We start from the raw sequence: 17975 nt of genomic DNA, 5'->3' as shown, positions 1-17975 counted from the left end.
CTCCTTATCCCAGTCTGCTGTCCCCACATGCTTCAAGATGTCCACCATTGTTCCTGTACCCAAGAAAGCAAAGGTAACTGAACTAAATTACTATCGCCCTGTAGCTCTCTCTTCTGTCATCATGAGGTGCTATGAGAGACTGGTCAAGGATCATATCACCTCTACCTTACCTGACACCCTAGACCCACTTCAATTTGCTTACCGCACCAATAGATCCACAGATGATGCAATTGCCATCGCACTACACACTGCCCTATCCCATCTGGACAAGAGGAATACCTATGTAAGAATGCTCTTAATTGACTATAGCTTAGCATTCAACGCAATAATACCCTCCAAGCTCATCATTAAGCTCAAGGCCCTGGGTCTGAACCCCGCCGTATGCAACTGGGTCCTGGGCTACCTGACGGGCCCCCCCAGGTGGTGAAGGTAGGAAACAGCACCTCCACTACGCTGATCCTCAACACTGGGGCCCCACAAGGGTGTGTGCTCAGCCCCCTCCTGTATTCCCTGTTCACCCATGACTGCGTGGCCACGCACACCTCCAACTCAATCATCAAGTTTGCAGACGACACAACAGTAGTAGGCTTGATTACCAACAATGACGAGACAGCCTACAGGGAGGAGGTGAGGGCTCTGGGAGGAGATGATTGTGGGACTTCAGGAAACAGCAGAGGGAGCACCCCCCTATCCACATCGACGGGACCACAGTGGAGAAGATGGAAAGCTTCAAGTTCCTCGGCGTACACATCACTGACAAATTGAAATGGTCCACCCACACAGTGTGTTGAAGAAGGCGCAATAGCTCCTCTTCAACCTCAGGAGGCTGAAGAAATTTGGCATGGCACCTTACACTCTCACAAACTTTTACAGATGCACAATTGAGAGCAACCTGTCGGGCTGAAACACCGCCTGGTACGGAAACTGCACCGCCCGCAACCGCAGGGCTCTCCAGAGGGTGGTGCGGTCTGCCCAACTCATCACCGGGGGAAAACTACCTGCCCTCCAGGACACCAGCAGCACCCGATGTCACAGGAAGGCCAAAAAGATCATCAAGGACAACAACCACCCGAGCCACTACCTGTCCACCCCACTATCATCCAGAAAGCGAGGTCAGTACAGGTTCATCAAAGCTTTGGACCGAGAGACTGAAAATCAGCTTCTATCTCAAGGCCATCAGACTGTTAAAATAGCCATCACTAGCACATTACTGCTGCCTATATACATGGACTTGAAATGACTGGCCACTTTAATGAATGGAACACTAGTCACGTTAATAATGTGTACATATTTTGCATTACTCATCCCATACGTATATATTGTATTCTATTCCATTCTACTGTATCTTAGTCTGTCGCTCTGACATTGCTCATCCATATATTTATATATTCTTAATTCCATTCCTTTACTCAGATTTGTGTGTATTGTTGTGAAATTCTTAGATATTACTTGTTAGATATTACTGCACTGTTGGAAATAGAAACACAAGCATTTCGTTTCACCTGCAAAAACATCTGCTAAACACGTGTTTGTGACCAATAAAATGTGATTGATTTGATTTGAGATAGGGATACTTGATTCTGTTCTGTCTGAAGATGTCACTATTGTACAGACTACTGGGGGGCTACATATATTCAATAAAAAGTATCTGATACAACCTGACGTACAACATGTGGGCGAGGCTTAAAGTGGAACATAACAAATGAAGAGCTTCATTCGTCTGTCAGCCTACTCTTTCCATAAGAGAGAGTAGGCATGTTATATTGTTTCATGTATTGTCGTCATTGAGATGGGAGACATATTGCATATAGGCCTACGGAAGCCGAGGAGAGACGAAATATTGTGTCACCACCCGCAGGAATGGCGACTGAAGAATGTCAAACAGGCGTGAGTGGTGGACATAGAGTGATAGAAAGTCGTTATGTCCTACATATGCCAACAACTTTTTCTGCAAGGTATTTCAAAACTATGCATTTCCTTTGCGTAAATCAGCCTGGAGTCTCCAAAGGATTCCTGAAGAAGGCACGCAGAACAGAAGCAACTTTTTAACCACGGTCTGAAATGATGAGCAAATCAGCCTATACAGTCGAACTCAAATGCATTACGTTAAGTTTTTTCCAACAAAACGATACGGTTTTTTTTTCTTTTTTTTTCTTTGATTATTTAATGTGGTATTTTCTGTAATTAAGTTATTAGTAATTATAATGTCCCAGCAACTGCCGTAGGCTATTTTGTGTTACGAAATTGACATTCTATAAAATGTTATTGCTTTAGTTTAGCCAATTTAATTGCTTTGATATCGGCAGGAGGCAGTGGCATTTTGACAAATTATTCTAATCATCCTTGACCGCATCAGTGGGGCAATGCGTGAGTATAAAGTCGTGGTCCTCGACAGCGGAGGTGTCGGCATTTCTGCTCTCACCGTGCAATTTGTGACCGGGACCTTCATAGAGAAGTATGACCCGACAATTGAAGATTTTTATCGAAAGGAGATCGAGGTGGATTCCTCCCCGTCGGTGCTGGAGATTCTGGACACTGCTGGGACAGAGCAGTTTGCTTCTATGAGAGACCTTTACATCAAGAACGGCCAGGGCTTCATACTAGTCTACAGTCTGGTCAACCAACAGAGTTTCCAAGACATCAAGCCAATGAGAGATCAGATCATCAGAGTTAAAAGGTGATTTCTGAGTTTGATATTAATTCCCTGACTGTGTCACTAGATTGAAAGTTAATTTGGAACGCGATCAGAGTCATGGCCAATGGCCCTATTGAAATCAATGAATATAGGCTATATTCTAGAAAATTCGAATGGTCTAGTAATTACTCTAGTTTATTCCACTACTAATTGAAAATTAGTATATGCGTGTGCGCGTGCGCGTGTGATTTGATTCCTTTGGATCGATAATACTTGAGCAGGGCTGGGCTCACATCTGCTTAGTTTTATCTTGGACATGTGGAACCAAACAAGCTTCCTGTTCTTTGAGGAGATATTATCTGATTCATCCAGGTCATGTGTTAGTCATGAAAGTCCAGCTGTGCTTTACCTGTACTCTATTGCCCAGAAGTCCTATGGTTTGATGTTGGACTTCTAGCTAGATGGAGAACCCATACGAAACCTGAACAGGTCAGAGCATAGGCCATCATTCAGATTGTCCCACATACAGTTCCTTCAGAAAGTGTACACACCATTTGACTTTTTCCACATTTTGTTGTGTTACAAAGTGTGATTCAAATGGATTAAATTGTCATTTTTTTTGTCAATTATCTACACAAAGTACGCTGCAATGTCAAAGTGGAAGAATTTGTTTTTATGAAAAAAAAATATGAATGAAAAACAAAAACACAAATATATCTTGATTAGATAAGTATTCACCCCCCTGAGTCAATACATGTTAGAATCACCTTTGGTACAGCGGTGAGTCTTTTTGGGTAAGTCTAAGAGCTTTGCACACCTGGATTGTACAATATTTGCACATTATTCCTTTTAACATTCTTCAAGCTCTGTGAAGTTGGTGGTTGATCATTGCTAGACAGTCATTTTCAAGTCTTGCCAGAGGTTTTCAAGCAGTTTTAAGACAAAACTGTAACTAGGCCACTCGGGAACATTACATTTCTTCTTGGTAAGCAACTCCAGTGTAGATTTGGCTTTATGTTTTAGGTTATTGTCCTGCTGGAAGGTGAATTCAACTCCCAGTATCTGTTGGAAAGCAGACTGAACCAGGTTTTCCTCTAGGATTTTGCCTATGACAAGCATACCCATACCATGATGCAGCCACCACCATGCTCGAAAGTATGAAGAGTGTTACTCAGTGATGTGTTTGGATTTTCCCCAAACTTAATGCTTTTATTAAGGACAAAAGGTACATTTCTTTTTTTATGGAGTAATTACAAGGATGTTGTTCCATTCTCAGTGTTCTACTATCACAGCCATTAAGCTCTGTAACCATTTTAAAATCATCATTGGCCTCATGGTAAAATCTCTGTGCGGTTTCCTTCCCTGTATCTTTGTAGTGACTGGGTGTTTTAATACACCATCCAAAGCCTAATTAATAACTTCACCATGCTCAAAGGGATATTCAGTGTCTGTATTTATTCCTTTTTTAACCCATCTACCAATCGGTGTCCTTCTTTGCGAGGCATCTGGAAAACGTATTATCTTTACATCTGAACTTATTTGGTGTTGTCATAACAAAGGGGTTAAATACTTATTGACTCAAGACATTTGAGCTTTTCATTTTTTATTAGTTTGTAAAAAATTCGAAAAACTAAATTTCACTTTGTCATTATGGGATATTGTCTGTGTAGAACAGTGACACAAAATCAAAATTAAACATTTAGCCTGTAACACAACAAAATGTGGAAAAAGTCAAAGGGTGTGAATACTTTCTGAAGGCTCTGTAGGTCATCTCCATACCAATGTAGACCTGGTCCAGAATAACAGTTTCCCTCCTCCCTGGCAACTCATTTAGGAAGTACTGTATCTTTGTAACCAGAGATGTTAGACACGATGGTTTAGAGAAAAGCCCAGGAAAAACTCCAGGTCCTAGGTATTGGCAATAACTTGCCCTGCTCAGATCACATGATCAAGAAAAACGAAAGTCCCCTACTCAAAGTTTCACTCTGTTAGTTGGAACAAGTGAGACGATGAAGTGGCAAATGCAAATCAGTTGCCTGATTCACACTATAGGCCCGACCCAAAGTGAACCATACTTTACTGGCCATCCCAGTACAGCTCGGGTTGGTTTAGCTTGGTTTAGCCTCTATTTTCCAGCCTGTCATTACTAAGATGCATAGTACTCCTCCATGGTAAAATGTCCCCTGGATACAGATCTAGGATTAGCTTCCCCTCCCACAGACCTAACCTTAACCATTAGTGGGGAAAATGCTAAACTGAACCAAGATCAGCGTCTAGGGGAAACTTCACTCTACTTCCATTAGCTAACTCCAGAAAGTGTCTTTACAGTACTTTTACTGCCTCAAAAAAACAATTTTCGCTGAGCCAGCGAGCAGAAGTGCACTATATCCTCACTCACCACAACTCGGGATTGTGTGTGATTTGGAAGCCAAGGAAACATCAGGCCTCCATTAGTGAGAAGGCACATAACCTAAAGCCACGTTTGACTCCTAGCAGCGGAATCCTCGGAACTAGGGGGGATCCAAGAGTGAGGTAATTTGGGCTCTGTGTGTGTATGTATGTATATGTGTGTGTGCACCTTCAACTCTTACTACAGCACCCCACAAAATAACCAAATAAATGACTGCATCGTGTATATTGTTGTTTCGGAAATCCAACCTGGGTGTGCTCCAACTTGATCTTGACGATTTCCTCGCATGAATGTGAAGGATAATGAGTCGATCGACCTAGAGGCTGTGTTTTCAAAAGCACTTCAGATGGGTTTCACGCTGTACTGATGCTGTGTTTAATAGCAAGAGAGGGACAACATCACGGGCTGTTAAGTGTAGTCATTTGTGCAATGGGGTGTGGTCTCAAACTACACTTCTAAAGGAGGGACGTGTGACTGAAGTTCTGACGTTTAACCCACGTCCTGGCTCAACGTGGTGGTGGTGGTGTCCATTAGGCAAAATGTTTGTTGCCCGCAAGTCCTGCATGGCTCAGTTGGTAGAGCATGGAGCTTGCAACACCAGGGTTGTGGGTTTGATTCCCATGAGGGACCGGTATGAAAATGTATGCACTCAATATTGTAAGTCTATCTGGATACATTTTTCTAAAAAGACACAAAAATGGGTATTGATCACCATGATTTAGAGAACATAAACATAGGCTATGAAATGGAATACAAACCAATACTTGTAGCTATGTTTTAGAAGTACTGGGACTCAATTTGAAAAGTATCACGAATAGCCTGTTTTTGACAATGTAGACTCATTTCTAAGGCCTCATTCCCCGGTTATGTTATGGTTCATGTTGAATTCACTTATTTTCCCTATTTATTTTTGTTGTCAAAAACTGTGGCCTTTTGTTGTGTTGTGTTTAGTTTTTATAAGTTATAACCAGTATGACTCCCGCATGTGAAGACACGCACATGCACACGTACACAGCCCAGCAGCAGCAGCACAGTGTGGGAAGTCCGTCATCACAGCATCTCTTGGGACTCCACATCCATTTTGTTCTTATTTTCCCCAGCTCTCCCTCAGAACTCCAAATGAACATCTATCTAAGTACTGTATGTTAGCTTAGCCACCATAAGGCTACAGGATTGGGAAAGCCACAAGCTGGTATTTGTGTTTCATCCCAACTGTAGTTATTTTCTTCAAGAATCGATGGGGATATATCATTAAAGGTCCAACGCAACCATTTCTATCTCAACAATCTCAAACCATTTCTGGGTAAAAAAATAAGTACCTTACTGTGATTGTTTTCAATTGAAATGATCAAAAATATACAAAAATAGCTTCGTAGTAAAAAGCAATTTAAGCAAGAATTTTGCAGGACTGTCTGGAATAGGTCTGAGTGAGTGACCTAATTGGAGGAGCCTAATGGGAGGGATATGTAACCTTAAAGCTAGCTGTTATTGGCAGAAAGGGTGAAAACTCTAATTTGTTATTGATCTATTAACTTGATGTTGCCAGGTAGCCTTTTAATCAGCTCTTACACTAAAAAGGTATTATCATCATTGTTACAATTTCACAGAATTAGTCCAACATCATAGTGTGGAAATATATATAAAACACAGAAAAAGCATGTATTACACTGCACTGCCCCATTAATTTGAATGACCAAACATTTCCTGCAAATGTCTCGCCTGCAAAAAAAATCGCATGCAAATATCCCAGATAGCACCTTTAATTAACGACAGATGAGTACAATGAAACAATGAAACAACAGCAGCTCAAGGCTTGGGGGGCATCGTGCTGGAGAGGGCGCATGCACTGCAGTCATTAGTGTAATTGCACTGGGCTTTAGGAAGCTGGTGTAGGTGTGGTGGATAAGGGAGCAGGTAGCCATAAGGGTGACGCTCCTTCAGGCGAAACGAAGAACGGAAATGCCTTTCAAAAACACAGCGGTTTTCTTGTTGTATCTCTGGTTAGACCAGGGAAAACAGTCTCAGACACAGCCTGCAGCCTGCAGCCAGAAAGTGCCATGATCAGTTAGTTGAAAGTGCTCTCTTAGTGCAACATTTGCTTGCAGATCAATCAGTTCCATCTGTAGAGATCCAGCATGTGCCCACTTGATGATCTGTGTCACATCCTTTGAAAATCCCCTGACATCTGTGATGAGGAATGGATTCTCAATTCAAAGAAGGAGCTGCTGTCCAAGGCTGAAGCCATCAAAGCGATTTCTGAAGTTTCCAATCAGCTTATCTATGAAGTCAGCATGAGGAGGAACATCTCTTTCACCCTGAATCTGTTCCTGCACTTTTGGGAAGAGTGCAGTCTCCTTGAAGATCTTCCTCGAACACTTCCAGTTTCCTCTGGAAGGAGCGGACAGATGTCTTCAAATCACAAACGGAATTGTTCTTGCCCTGTAGTTTCACGTTGAGCTCATTAAGGTGTGATGTGATGTCTACCAAAAAATCAACAATATTCATTTTGCTCTCGTCTTGCAAAAAAAGTGAAATCTGTGTTGCCTGCTGACTCGAGCTGTACTAGGAAAGCTGTTATTTCCTTTCGAATGGACCAAAAGCGTTCCAACACCCTGCCTTTACTGAGCCATCTTACGTTGTTGTGCAGCAGTAGGTCATTTGCCTTTTGCCTCAACTTCTTTCAGGAATTCTCTCAGCAGGCGATCTTGATGAGATGAGGAAGTTGATGAGTATCATCATTGTATTCATCACTTCAGCATGCTCTTCTGACAGATTGGTGCACAGGACAGACTGATGAATGACGCAGTGGTAAGCTGTAAGATCAGGGTTGTCGTCTTTCAGCCGTGCCACAGCTCCTCTCTCTCCTTCCTATCATGGCAGGGGCCCCGTCTGAGGTGATAGAGACCACTTGTTTTAGATCTATGCCCCTCTTTCTCAGAATCTTCTTTATGGCCATGTATATGTCCTTTCCTCTTGCATGTGTCTCGAGTGGTGTTACACCTAACAGGTCTTCACAGAATTCCTTCTTCTCTACTACCTGCCCTCCAGGACACCTACAGCACCCGATGTCACAGGAAGGCCAAAAAGATAATCAAGGACATCAACCACCTGAGCCACGGCTATCATCCGGAAGGCGAGGTCAGTACAGGCGCATCAAAGCTGGAACTAAGAGACTGAAAAACAGCTTCTATCTCAAGGCCATCAGACTGTTAAATAGCCATCACTAGCCGGCTACCACCCCGTTACTCAACCCTGCACCTTAGAGGCTGCTGAGCTATGTACATAACATGGAATCACCGGTCACTTTAATAATGGAATACTAGTCACTTTAACAATGTTTACTCATTTCTTATGTACAGTTGAAGTCGGAAGTTTACATACACCTTAGCCAAATACATTTAAACTCAGTTTTTCACAATTCCTGACATTTAATCCTCGTAAAAATTCCCTGTCTTAGGTCAGTTAGGATCACCACTTTACTTTAAGAATGTGAAATGTCAGAATAATAGTAGAGAGAATGATTTATTTCAGCTTTTATTTATTTCATCACATTCCCAGTGGGTCAGAAGTTTACATACACTCAATTAGTATTTGGTAGCATTGCCTTTAAATTGTTTAACTTGGGTCAAACGTTTCGGGTAGCCTTCCACAAGCTTCCCACAATAAATTGGGTGAATGTTGGCCCATTCCTCCTGACAGAGCTGGTGTAACTGTGTCAGGTTTATAGGCCTCTTTGCTCGTACACGCTTTTTCAGTTCTGCCCACACATTTTCTATAGGCTTGAGGTCAGGGCTTTGTGATGGCCACTTTGTTGTCCTTAAGCCATTTTGCCAGAACTTTGGACGTATGCTTGGAGTCATTGTCCATTTGGAAGACCCATTTGCGACCAAGCTTTAACTTCCTGACTGTCTTGAGATGTTGCTTCAATATATCCACATAATTTTCCTCCCTCATGATGCCATCTATTTTGTGAAGTGCACCAGTCCCTCCTGCAGCAAAGTACCCACACAACATGATGCTGCCACCCCCGTGCTTCACGGTTGGGATGGTGTTCTTCGGCTTGCAAGCCTCCCCCTTTTTCCTCCAAACATAACAATGGTCATTATGGCCAAACTGTTCTATTTTTGTTTCATCAGACCACAGGGCATTTCTCCAAAAAGTACAATCTTTGTCCCCGTGTGCAGTTGCAAACCGTAGTCTGTCTTTTTTATGGCGGTTTTGGAGCAGCGGCTTTTTTCTTGCTGAGTGGCCTTTCAGGTTTTGTCGATATAGGACTTGTTTTACTGTGGATATAGATACTTTTGTTCCTGTTTCCTCCAGTGTCTTCACAAGGTCATTTTCTGTTGCTCTGGGATTGATTTGCACTTTTCACACCAAAGTTCGTTCATCTCTAGGAGACAGAACCTGTCTCTTTCCTGAGTGGTATGACGGCTGCGTGGTCCCATGGTGTTTATACTTGCGTACTATTGTTTGTACAGATAAACGTGGTACCTTCAGGCGTTTGGAAATTTCTCCCAAGGATGAACCAGACTTGTGGAGGTCTACAATTTTTTTCTGAGGTCTTGGCTGATTTTCTTTTGATTTTCCCATGATGTCAAGCAAAGAGTCACTGAGTTTGAAGGTAGGCCCTGAAATATATCCACAGGTACACCTCCAATTGACTCAAATTATGTCAATTAGCCAAACAGAAGCTTCTAAAGCATGACATAATTGTCTGGAATTTTCCAAGCTGTTTAAAGGCACAGTCAATTTAGTGTATGTAAACTTCTGACCCACCGGAATTGTGATACAGTGAAATAATCTGTCTGTAAATAATTGTTGGAAAAATTACTTGTGTCATGCACACAGTAGATGTCCTAACCGACTTGCCAAAACTATAGTTTGTTAACAAGAAACTTGTGGAGAGGTTGAAAAACAAGTTTTAATGACTCCAACTTAAGTGTATGTAAACTTCCGATTTCAACTGTATATACTATATTCTACTGTATGTTGGTGTATGCCACTTCGACATCGTCCTAATATTTATATATTTCTTAATTCCATTCTTTTACTTTTAGATTAGTGCGTATTGTTGTGAATTGTTAGCTACTACTGCACTGTTGGAGCGTTTCACTCCACCCGCAATAACATCTGCTCACTCTGTGTATGTGACCAATAAAATTTGATTTGATAAAGAGTACATTTAAAGTAACTTTAGATAACATTCATTGGATAAATCCAAACTAAAGTAATTGAAATTTGAATGAAAGGCCTGCATTTTTGCCGTGCTTAAATAATGTCCTTTTTCCCGTACCTCCAAGCTTATTTTTCCATAACCATAAGTGAATGTGTTCTACAGTGGGGCTGTGTTATGATAGAATCCATTCATATGGATTCACTCCATATCCTGTCATCTTCTAGCCTGGTTCCAGATCTGTTTGTGCTGTATTGCAAACTCCTATTGTCGTTGTTGTAACAGACCTGGACATATTTGGATACTCATTGATTTAATTTGTCAGTATGTGTGTCAAGTCATGTCAGGTCTTGATACAGAGGAATTTTGCGCTGTGATAGGATTTGACTACACAGCACAAACAGATCTGGAACCGGGCTAGTCATCTTCACATTCTCTATATAACCCGATTGTTTTCTCTCAGTAACATAGCCTGGTAGCCCTCTGGATGTGTCTATACAGCACAAACAGATCTGGAACCAGGCTAGTTGCCAACGATCCACCGGACCAGTCGAATGTGTTTTCCGTGCTAAGCACTGGTAAAGGGCAATGTGCTACTGTGATTTTATTGACTGCGTATCCTGGGGTGTGTGAACGGTCAGGCTGTAAATACAGAGTGATGGACAACAATATCTGCAATTGTTTGTTGCGGTTGACTAAATGTGGCTAGCTTAATCCCAATAAAGCTTTGAATATATATCAATCTCATATAAGAGTCAAATAGATTTCGTATTTTTCTTTGGTACCTAATAAACACAACCCTGATAGCAGGCTCAGACACTGTCAATCCATGACCATTAGTCATTCCTTATTTCATTCAGAGCCAACTGTATTTATCTGTTGGTGCTTGAGAATTGGCCTTCAGTATGGATACTGCCCTCTTTACAGAGTGCTCACCAGAGCAAGCACCCCACTCAGAATCTCTGAGTCATTTTTTCCCTTACATTTTAGTCATTTAGCAGACAATCTTATCCAGAGAAATTAGGGCTTTGCTCAAGGGAACATTGACAGATTGTTCACCTAGTCGGCTTGGGTACTCAAACCAGCAACATTTTCAGTTACTGGCCCAACACTCTTAACCCGCTAGGCTACCTGCTGCCCATGGAGTCATGGAAACGGCCTGGGACTCTGGAGAATCACTGTCATAGCAGCAGTGCCCAAGGCAATGGGAATTTGTCACTGGATCAGTATTGTTCAGAAGAGAGGCTAGAGGCCAGAGCAATGTAACATTAGTGATAATGGCAGGATCCCCTACAAGGCCAGAGGAGGCCTGGAAGAGAACTGCCAAAATCAAGCCATTATGAGTGCTATAATAATAATAATAACCATAATAATAATAATAATAAATACATTTTGGGGTATTTTTATTGTTTATGGACTGGCACAGCTGGGAGGTAGAGAGGAACCTACAGTACCAGTCAAAAGTGTGGACAAACCAACTCATTCAAGGGTTTTTCTTTATTTTTACTATTTTCTGCATTGTAGAACAATAGTGAAGACATCAAAACCATGCCAGGTTCTTCAACAAAGTACTGAGTAAAGGGTCTGAATACTTCTGTAAATGTGATATTTCAGTTTATTTGTTATAAATTTGCACAATTTAAATAACACATTTGGAACCATGTAGTAACCAAAAAAGAGTTCAACAAATGTTTATATTTGAGATTCTTCAAAGTAGCCACCCTTTGCCTTAATGACAGCTTAGCGGACTCTTGGCATTCTCTCAACCAGCTTCACCTGGAATGCTTTTCCAACAGTCTTGAAGGAGTTCCCACATATGCTGAGCACCTGTTGGCTGCTTTTCCTTCACTCTACGGTCCGACTCATCCCAAACCATTTGGGTTGCGGTCGGGTGATTGTGGAGGCCAGGTAATCTGATGCAGCACTCCATCACTCTCCTTCTTGGTCAAATAGCCCTTACACAGCCTGGAGGTGTGTTGGGTCATTGTCCTGTTGAAATACCAAGCCATGATGTCGAAGGAATTGTCTGTAGAGCTCAGAGACAGGATTGTGTCGAGGCACAGATCTAGGGAAGGGTACCAAAAAATGTCTGCAGCATTGAATGTCCCCAAGAACACAGTGGCCTCCATCATTCTTAAACGGAAGAAGTTTTGAACTACCAAAACTCTTCCTAGAGCTGGCCACCTGGCCAAACTGAGCAATCGGTGGAGAAGGGCCTTGGTCGTATAGTTGACCAAATCAAATCAAATCAAGTTTATTTTATATAGCCCTTCGTACATCAGCTAATATCTCGAAGTGCTGTACAGAAACCCAGCCTAAAACCCCAAACAGCAAGCAATGCAGGTGTAGAAGCACGGCGGCTAGGAAAAACTCCCTAGAAAGGCCAAAACCTAGGAAGAAACCTAGAGAGGAACCAGGCTATGAGGGGTGGCCAGTCCTCTTCTGGCTGTGCCGGGTGGAGATTATAACAGAACATGGCCAAGATGTTCAAATGTTCATAAATGACCAGCATGGTCAAATAATAATCAGGAGTAAATGTCAGTTGGCTTTTCATAGCCGATCATTAAGAGTATCTCTACCGCTCCTGCGGTCTCTAGAGAGTTGAAAATAGCAGGTCTGGGACAGGTAGCACGTCCGGTGGACAGGTCAGGGTTCCATAGCCGCAGGCAGAACAGTTGAAACTGGAACAGCAGCAAGGCCAGGTGGACTGGGGACAGCAAGGAGTCATCATTACCGGTAGTCCTGATGCATGGTCCTAGGGCTCAGGTCCTCCGAGAGAGAGAAAGAAAGAGAGAAGGAGAGAATTAGAGAGCATACTTAAATTCACACAGGACACCGGATAAGACAGGAGAAGTACTCCAGATATAACAAACTGACCCTAGCCCCCCGACACATAAACTACTGCAGCATAAATACTGGAGGCTGAGACAGGAGAGGTCAGGAGACACTGTGGCCCCATCCGATGATACCCCCGGACAGGGCCAAACAGGAAGGATATAACCCCACCCACTTTGCCAAAGCACAGCCCCCGCACCACTAGAGGGATATCTTCAACCACCATCTTACAATCCTGAGACAAGGCCGAGTATAGCCCACAAAGATCTCCACCACAGCACAAACCAAGGGGGGGCGCCAACCCAGACAGGAAGATCACATCAGTAACTCAACCCACTCAAGTGACGCACCCCTCCTAGGGACGGCATGAAAGAGTACCAGGAAGCCAGTGACTCAGCCCCTGTAATAGGGTTAGAGACAGAGAATCCCAGTGGAGAGAGGGGAACCGGCCAGGCAGAGACAGCAAGGGCGGTTCGTTGCTCCAGAGCCTTTCCGTTCACCTTCACACTCCTGGGCCAGACTACACTCAATCATATGACCTACTGAAGAGATAAGTCTTCGGTAAAGACTTAAAGGTTGAGACCGAGTCTGCGTCTCTCACATGGGTAGGCAGACCATTCCATAAAAATGGAGATCTATAGGAGAAAGCCCTGCCTCCAGCTGTTTGCTTAGAAATTCTAGGGACAATTAGGAGGCCTGCGTCTTGTGACCGTAGCGTACGTGTAGGTATGTACGGCAAGACCAACTCGGAAAGATAGGTAGGAGCAAGCCCATGTAACGCTTTATAGGTTAACAGTAAAACCTGTAAAAACAAGAAGTAAAACCAAGAACCCGATGGTCACTCTGACATAGCTCTAGAGATCCTCTGTGAAGATGGGAGAACCTTCCAGAAGGACAACCATCTCTGCAGCATTCCACCAATCAGACCTTTATGGTAGAGTGGCCAAACGGAAGACACTCAGTAAAAGGCACATGACAGCCCGCTTGGAGTTTGCCAAAAGGCACCTAAAGACTCGCAGACCATGAGAAACAAGATTATCTGGTCTGATGAAACCAAGATTGAACTCTTTGGCCTGAATGCCAAGCATCACGTCTGGAGAGAACCTGGCACCGTCCCTACGGTGAGGCATGGTGGTGGCAGCATCATGCTGTGGGGATGTTTTTCAGCGGCAGGGACCGGGAGACTAGTAAGGATAGAGGCAAAGATGAACGGAGCAAAGTACAGAGAGATCCTTGATGAAAACCTGCTCCAGAGTGCTCAGAACCTCAGACTGGGTCAAAGGTTCACCATCCAACAGGACAACTACCCTATGCACACAGCCAAGACAACACAGGAGTGGCTTCGGGACAAGTCTCTGAATGTCCTTGAGTGGCCCAGCCAGAGCTCAGACTTGAACCCGATCAAACAGCTCTGGAGAAACCTGAAAATAGCTGTGCAACAATGCTCCCCATCCAACCTGACAGCGCTTGAGAGGATCTGCAGAGAAGAATGGGAGAAACCCCCCAAAATAAATGCTTGCTGAAATGTAAGTGGGTTATTGGTTTATGACAGTGTAGCTAATATGGTGTAGAGTGAAGTAGCTGAACTTGGGTCAGTTATGCATTTCCCCCACTAATGGTTAAGGTTAGGTGTGGGGGAGGGGAAGCTGATCCTAGATCTGTAAATAATAGCTGATATGGAATCAAAGTATTGTTGTGCAGAATGTAACTGGTTTGTGCCCAGTGAGGGACAAGTGAGGGACAAACAGAACCTACTCTGTTACAACAGCACATACCCAAGAAGACTCAAGGCTGTAATCACTGCCAGGTTTTTCAACAAAGTCCTGAGTAAAGGGTCTGAATACTTCTGTAAATGTGGTATTTCAGTTTATTTGTTATAAATTTGCACAAGAATTTAAACCTGTTTTTGCTTTGTCTTTATGGGGTATTGTGTGTAGATTGATGAGGAAAACAAACAATTTAATCCATTTTAGAATAAGGCTGTAGCGTAACAAAATGTGGAAAAAGTCAAGGGGTCTGAATACTTTCCCGAATGCACTGTTTCTATCTCTCTATCTCTATTCTGTATCTCTATTCTGTACATTGCTTTAATAAATACAGAGATGCATACAGATATACTGTATCTCCCCCATCTCTCTTTCTCTCACACTTTCTCTCTCTCGCTCCCTCCCTCCTAGGTACGAGAGTGTGCCGGTGATCCTTGTGGGGAACAAGGTGGACCAGGAGGGAGAGAGGGAGGTGTCTTGTGGAGAGGGCCAGGCTTTGGCCGAGGATTGGGGCTGTCCCTTCCTGGAGACCTCGGCGAAGAGCAAGACCACGGTGGACGAGCTTTTCACTGAAATCGTCTGACAGATGGACTCCTCCTCGCTGCCCGACAGAGAGGAACCCTGCTGCGGCTTAGCCTGCAGTATACAGTAACTTGCGGGGATGCGGATCTGTGAGAGGGTAGCGGACAGGGGGCTGGACAAATAGGAGCACAGCTGCTCCGTCTGCAGTATTTACCAAATCCAGGGGGGCGGCGCTGTGAGAGGGTGACAGCAGGAGGGGCCAAGACAGGACAATACCGCCCCCAATGAATAAAACATGTTTGTGATGGTGAGCTATCGAAGTCTATAGGTCTCATGCAAGGTTACTCTTCATGCGACAGTGGTAAACCGAACTCCCTCTATTACACATTCGCCAGAGAAGCATTTGGAAACAGGGGTGAAAGAAAACAGATAAACATTGTAGGCCTATATAGTGTGTTGACTCAAAAGGATGGGGCAGAGCATGGGACACTGGTGAGTACGTAGAATTGTTACCTGAGGTTCGTGGTTGACTTCAGATGTTTTAAATGTGTACAGTTACATTTAATCTCCCACTTCGGTTTTATTTTGCACCTCAATATATACATTTTCAACAAATGTGGAAAAAGAGTCAAATGTATTTAATGACATTTGTACAATTATTAATAGGCTATAATACAAATATCAGTATCATACAGATGTAGGATCTTAATTTGATCACTTGTGTTGATGAAAATTTTCCAGCACAGCCGGAAATGCAAACGTGTAGTGTATTCAAGGTTTAAAAAGGCTTCCAAATTTTTACATTTCCACTTCAAAATTTCAGACTTGATTTGCCCTAATGTAAAATGTATCAACCCCTACAAAAAAATGTAATTCATTATTATCCGCATAATAATTCACATTTCCTGTTGCTGCTGTAGCAAACTGGCTCAAATGAAAATCCTACATGTGTAAACCATATAAATTATATACGTGTGTTAGTTATTAGATCATCAGGTTTTTATGAAACTCTAGACTTTGAACATGACTTCCCACACCACATTTTACAGGCTTTTATAGTCATATTAATGATTAGGTTGTGTTTCTGTATGCCTTACAAAAAACTAACTGTGTGAGTCAGACTGGTGATTTATGTATCCAGCAACAATCTACTGGATGTTGTGCTGTTGGAATAGAATAGAACCTGGTAAATACAATGCAATTAAGAGGAGAAAAAGGGCTGATGGTATTTACTGCCAATATTTATCCTGTTGGGTAAAATCAGTGTGTTGTTTGCGGTAAAGGTCTCCGTCCCAAATTGCACCCTATTCCGTGGTGCATTAATTTTGAGCAGAGCGTGCCCTATGGGTATATAAAATCATATTGGAACTCTGTCAAATTATATGGCTCCCGAGTGGTGCAGTGGTCTAAGGCACTGCATCTCAGTGCAAAAGGCGTCACTATGGTTCAAATCCAGGCTGTATCACATTCGGACGTTGTTGGGAGTCCCATAGGGCGGCGCACTATTGGCCCAGCGTTGCCCGGGTTTGGCTGGGGTAGGCCGTCATTGTAAATAAGAATTTGTTCTTAACTGACTTGCCAGGTTAAATAACAAAAAACAACTATTTGTATGTAATTTGTTCCTCTGTTGAAATAGTGGAGGGCAGTTCAATGACCCTGACCTGCAGCAGTGATGCCAACCCACCAATGACCTGGTGTCAACCTCAGCAAAAGCATCAGGTGTCAGTAAATACTGGATTTTTGTGTGCACAAAGTAAACCACTCCAATTCTACCCAATAGAGAGATAAGATAGTGTCAAAAAATAGCTATGGGGTGGATGACACGCGCGCACACACTAGGGTTGGGGTGGACAGCGGATCTGTCTCATGTACCAGCCAGATTGAAGTTTGTGTTGGAGAATGCATTCAGATACACAAATACTGTGGGGGGAGACATTGTGGTACAAGTTACATGTAGAGGACATCTAGGAAACATCCAAAATGTATTCCCTATTAGTGCACTATTTTTGCCTAGGGTCCATAGGGAATAAGGTGCAAATTGGGACACTGGGATTAGTTGCATAGGAGGATGATTACAGTGGCTTGCGAAAGTATTCACCCCCCCTTGGTATTTATCCTATTTTGTTGCCTTACAACCTGGAATTAAAATAGATTTTTGGGGGGTTTTGTATCATTTGATTTACACAACATGCCTACCACTTTGAAGATGCTAAATATTTTTTATTGTGAAACAAACAAGAAATAAGACATCAAAACAGAACTTGAGCGTGCATAACTATTCACCACCCCAAAGTCAATACTTTGTAGATCCACCTATTGCAGCAATTACAGCTGCAAGTCTCTTGGGGTATGTCTCCATAAGCTTGGCACATCTAGCCACTGGGATTTTTGCCCATTCTTCAAGGCAAAACTGTTCCAGCTCCTTCAAGTTGGATGGGTTCCGCTGGTGTACAGCAATCTTTACATCATACCACAGATTCTCAGTTGGATTGAGGTCTGGGCTTTGACTAGGCCATTCCAAGATATTTAAATGTTTCCCCTTAAACCACTCAAGTGTTGCTTTAGCAGTATGCTTAGGGTCATTGTCCTGCTGGAAGGTGAACCTCCGTCCCAGTCTCAAATCTCTGGGAGACT

The 17975-nt window shown here is 42.9% G+C and overlaps 1 protein-coding gene across 4 annotated transcripts; it reads left to right on the top strand.

The window, feature by feature from the left end:
• The first annotated feature begins 2363 nt into the window (after nt 1-2363).
• Nucleotides 2364-15402, top strand: LOC120033572 (ras-related protein Rap-2a-like). 4 transcript variants are annotated; one of them, XM_038979976.1, is made up of 3 exons: nt 2364-2423; nt 2550-2677; nt 15231-15402. In XM_038979976.1, the coding sequence occupies exons 1-3, from the start codon at nt 2364-2366 to the stop codon at nt 15400-15402; spliced, it is 360 nt and encodes a 119-aa protein (XP_038835904.1). The 4 variants fall into 4 exon arrangements, with proteins under 4 accessions (XP_038835904.1, XP_038835903.1, XP_038835905.1 ...); XM_038979975.1 differs by having other exon boundaries at nt 2364-2498; XM_038979977.1 differs by having other exon boundaries at nt 2364-2551; nt 15240-15402.
• Nucleotides 15403-17975: the final 2573 nt, after the last annotated feature.

Source organism: Salvelinus namaycush, chromosome 40, assembly GCF_016432855.1.
Source record: "Salvelinus namaycush isolate Seneca chromosome 40, SaNama_1.0, whole genome shotgun sequence".
NCBI classification, from domain to species: Eukaryota; Metazoa; Chordata; class Actinopteri; order Salmoniformes; family Salmonidae; genus Salvelinus; species Salvelinus namaycush.
The sequence above is the reverse complement of the archived record's forward strand: the minus strand, read 5'-3'. Positions and strand labels throughout refer to the sequence as shown.